The 1,321-nt window shown below is 31.9% G+C and overlaps 1 protein-coding gene across 1 annotated transcript in view; it reads left to right on the top strand.

Moving 5' to 3' along the window:
- The window catches only part of LOC107579634 (sodium channel protein type 2 subunit alpha-like), a gene marked incomplete at its 3' end in the record, with an annotated part of 2,597 nt that extends 1,439 nt beyond the window's left edge, over positions 1-1,158 (top strand). Inside the window, exons 4-5 of the mRNA XM_016265441.1 lie at positions 531-668; positions 1,054-1,158. Coding sequence (XP_016120927.1) covers positions 531-668; positions 1,054-1,158 — 243 coding nt within the window. The remainder of the gene's footprint in view (positions 1-530; positions 669-1,053) is intronic.
- Between the last annotated feature and the right edge of the window lie 163 nt (positions 1,159-1,321).

The following is a 1,321-nucleotide window of genomic DNA, read 5'->3' as shown; positions in this document are numbered from 1 at the left end:
CATTGGGCATTTCAATGTTTATTCAGCGTTACTGCCACTATTTACAAAACTGTTTTAAAAAAGAATACGTTCACATTTTAATTGTTTAATAAATATATTAATTATCTAATTATATTAACCAATACTGTGCATAATTAAATGAATTAATGAACATTATATTTAAAATAATTTACTAATAATGATAATTATAGATACACAATAAGGCAAATTATTGTATTCTTGTTTTGAAGTAAACAATTTAATAATTAATAAAAAAAATAACAGTTGTGATTTAATGATTGACTTTAAATGTAATATACATAAGTGAATAATAACTGTGATTTAAATTAATCAAATGTCTAAAGAATATTTTTGCATTGAAAAGCTCACATATCCTCTGGTACTGTTGCGTATATGAATAGTGCAATACATGGTCAATCGTGAACAGTTTTTTTTATACTGGAGCAGGAGTGTTCTTATGAATATTAAGTTGTGATGCACATTAGTAATGCAAATGTGTAATAACACAAAACATTTTCTTGAATTCGCAGTTGGAGCAACAGCCTGACTATGAATCAAACCTTTACATGTACCTGTACTTCGTCATCTTCATTATCTTCGGGTCCTTCTTTACCCTTAACCTCTTCATTGGTGTCATCATTGATAACTTCAATCAGCAGAAGAAAAAGATAAGTATTTAAACTGAAGAAGGTGAATTTAAACACCTTAATAAAATGTAAGACATAATTCACAACTGATAAGGAATATTGTACATATTACAATGTGCAATCTCAAATCAACCACTGTGTGTTTGTTCAGTTTACTTTCAATGTAATGTGATATGTACACAGTCTGTGGCTTTGTTTAGTGAGCACACAATGGTAACGTATTGAACTGGTTTTGTTTATGAAGCACAAACAGTGGTAGATTAATAGGACCTGGTTTGGGCTGAACTGCCTCTTTGACATTTCCTGAAGTTCAGAGTTGAAAAACAGAGGCCTGCTTGCATTATGTTTGTGTTGTTACATATAATGAAACCGTGGTTGTAACCAGCCTTCTGCATTTGCTCTTTACCTAGGAGGTCAGGATATCTTCATGACAGAAGAACAGAAGAAATATTACAACGCCATGAAGAAACTGGGATCTAAAAAGCCTCAGAAGCCAATTCCCAGGCCTGCGGTATGACACACAGCTCACTCCCCCTAACCACTAAGAACTTTAATTATATTTAAAGGGGACATAACACACACAGTTTCTGCCAGTCTCATGTTAATCTTGAGTACCTATAGAGTAGTATTGCATCCTTAATTTTGCTGAAGAATCTTTATCAGATTTTATAAAA

The sequence above is a fragment of the Sinocyclocheilus grahami genome, unplaced genomic scaffold, assembly GCF_001515645.1.
Source record: "Sinocyclocheilus grahami isolate Dianchi unplaced genomic scaffold, SAMN03320097.WGS_v1.1 scaffold18743.1, whole genome shotgun sequence".
Classification (NCBI taxonomy): domain Eukaryota; kingdom Metazoa; phylum Chordata; class Actinopteri; order Cypriniformes; family Cyprinidae; genus Sinocyclocheilus; species Sinocyclocheilus grahami.
The sequence above is the reverse complement of the archived record's forward strand: the minus strand, read 5'-3'. Positions and strand labels throughout refer to the sequence as shown.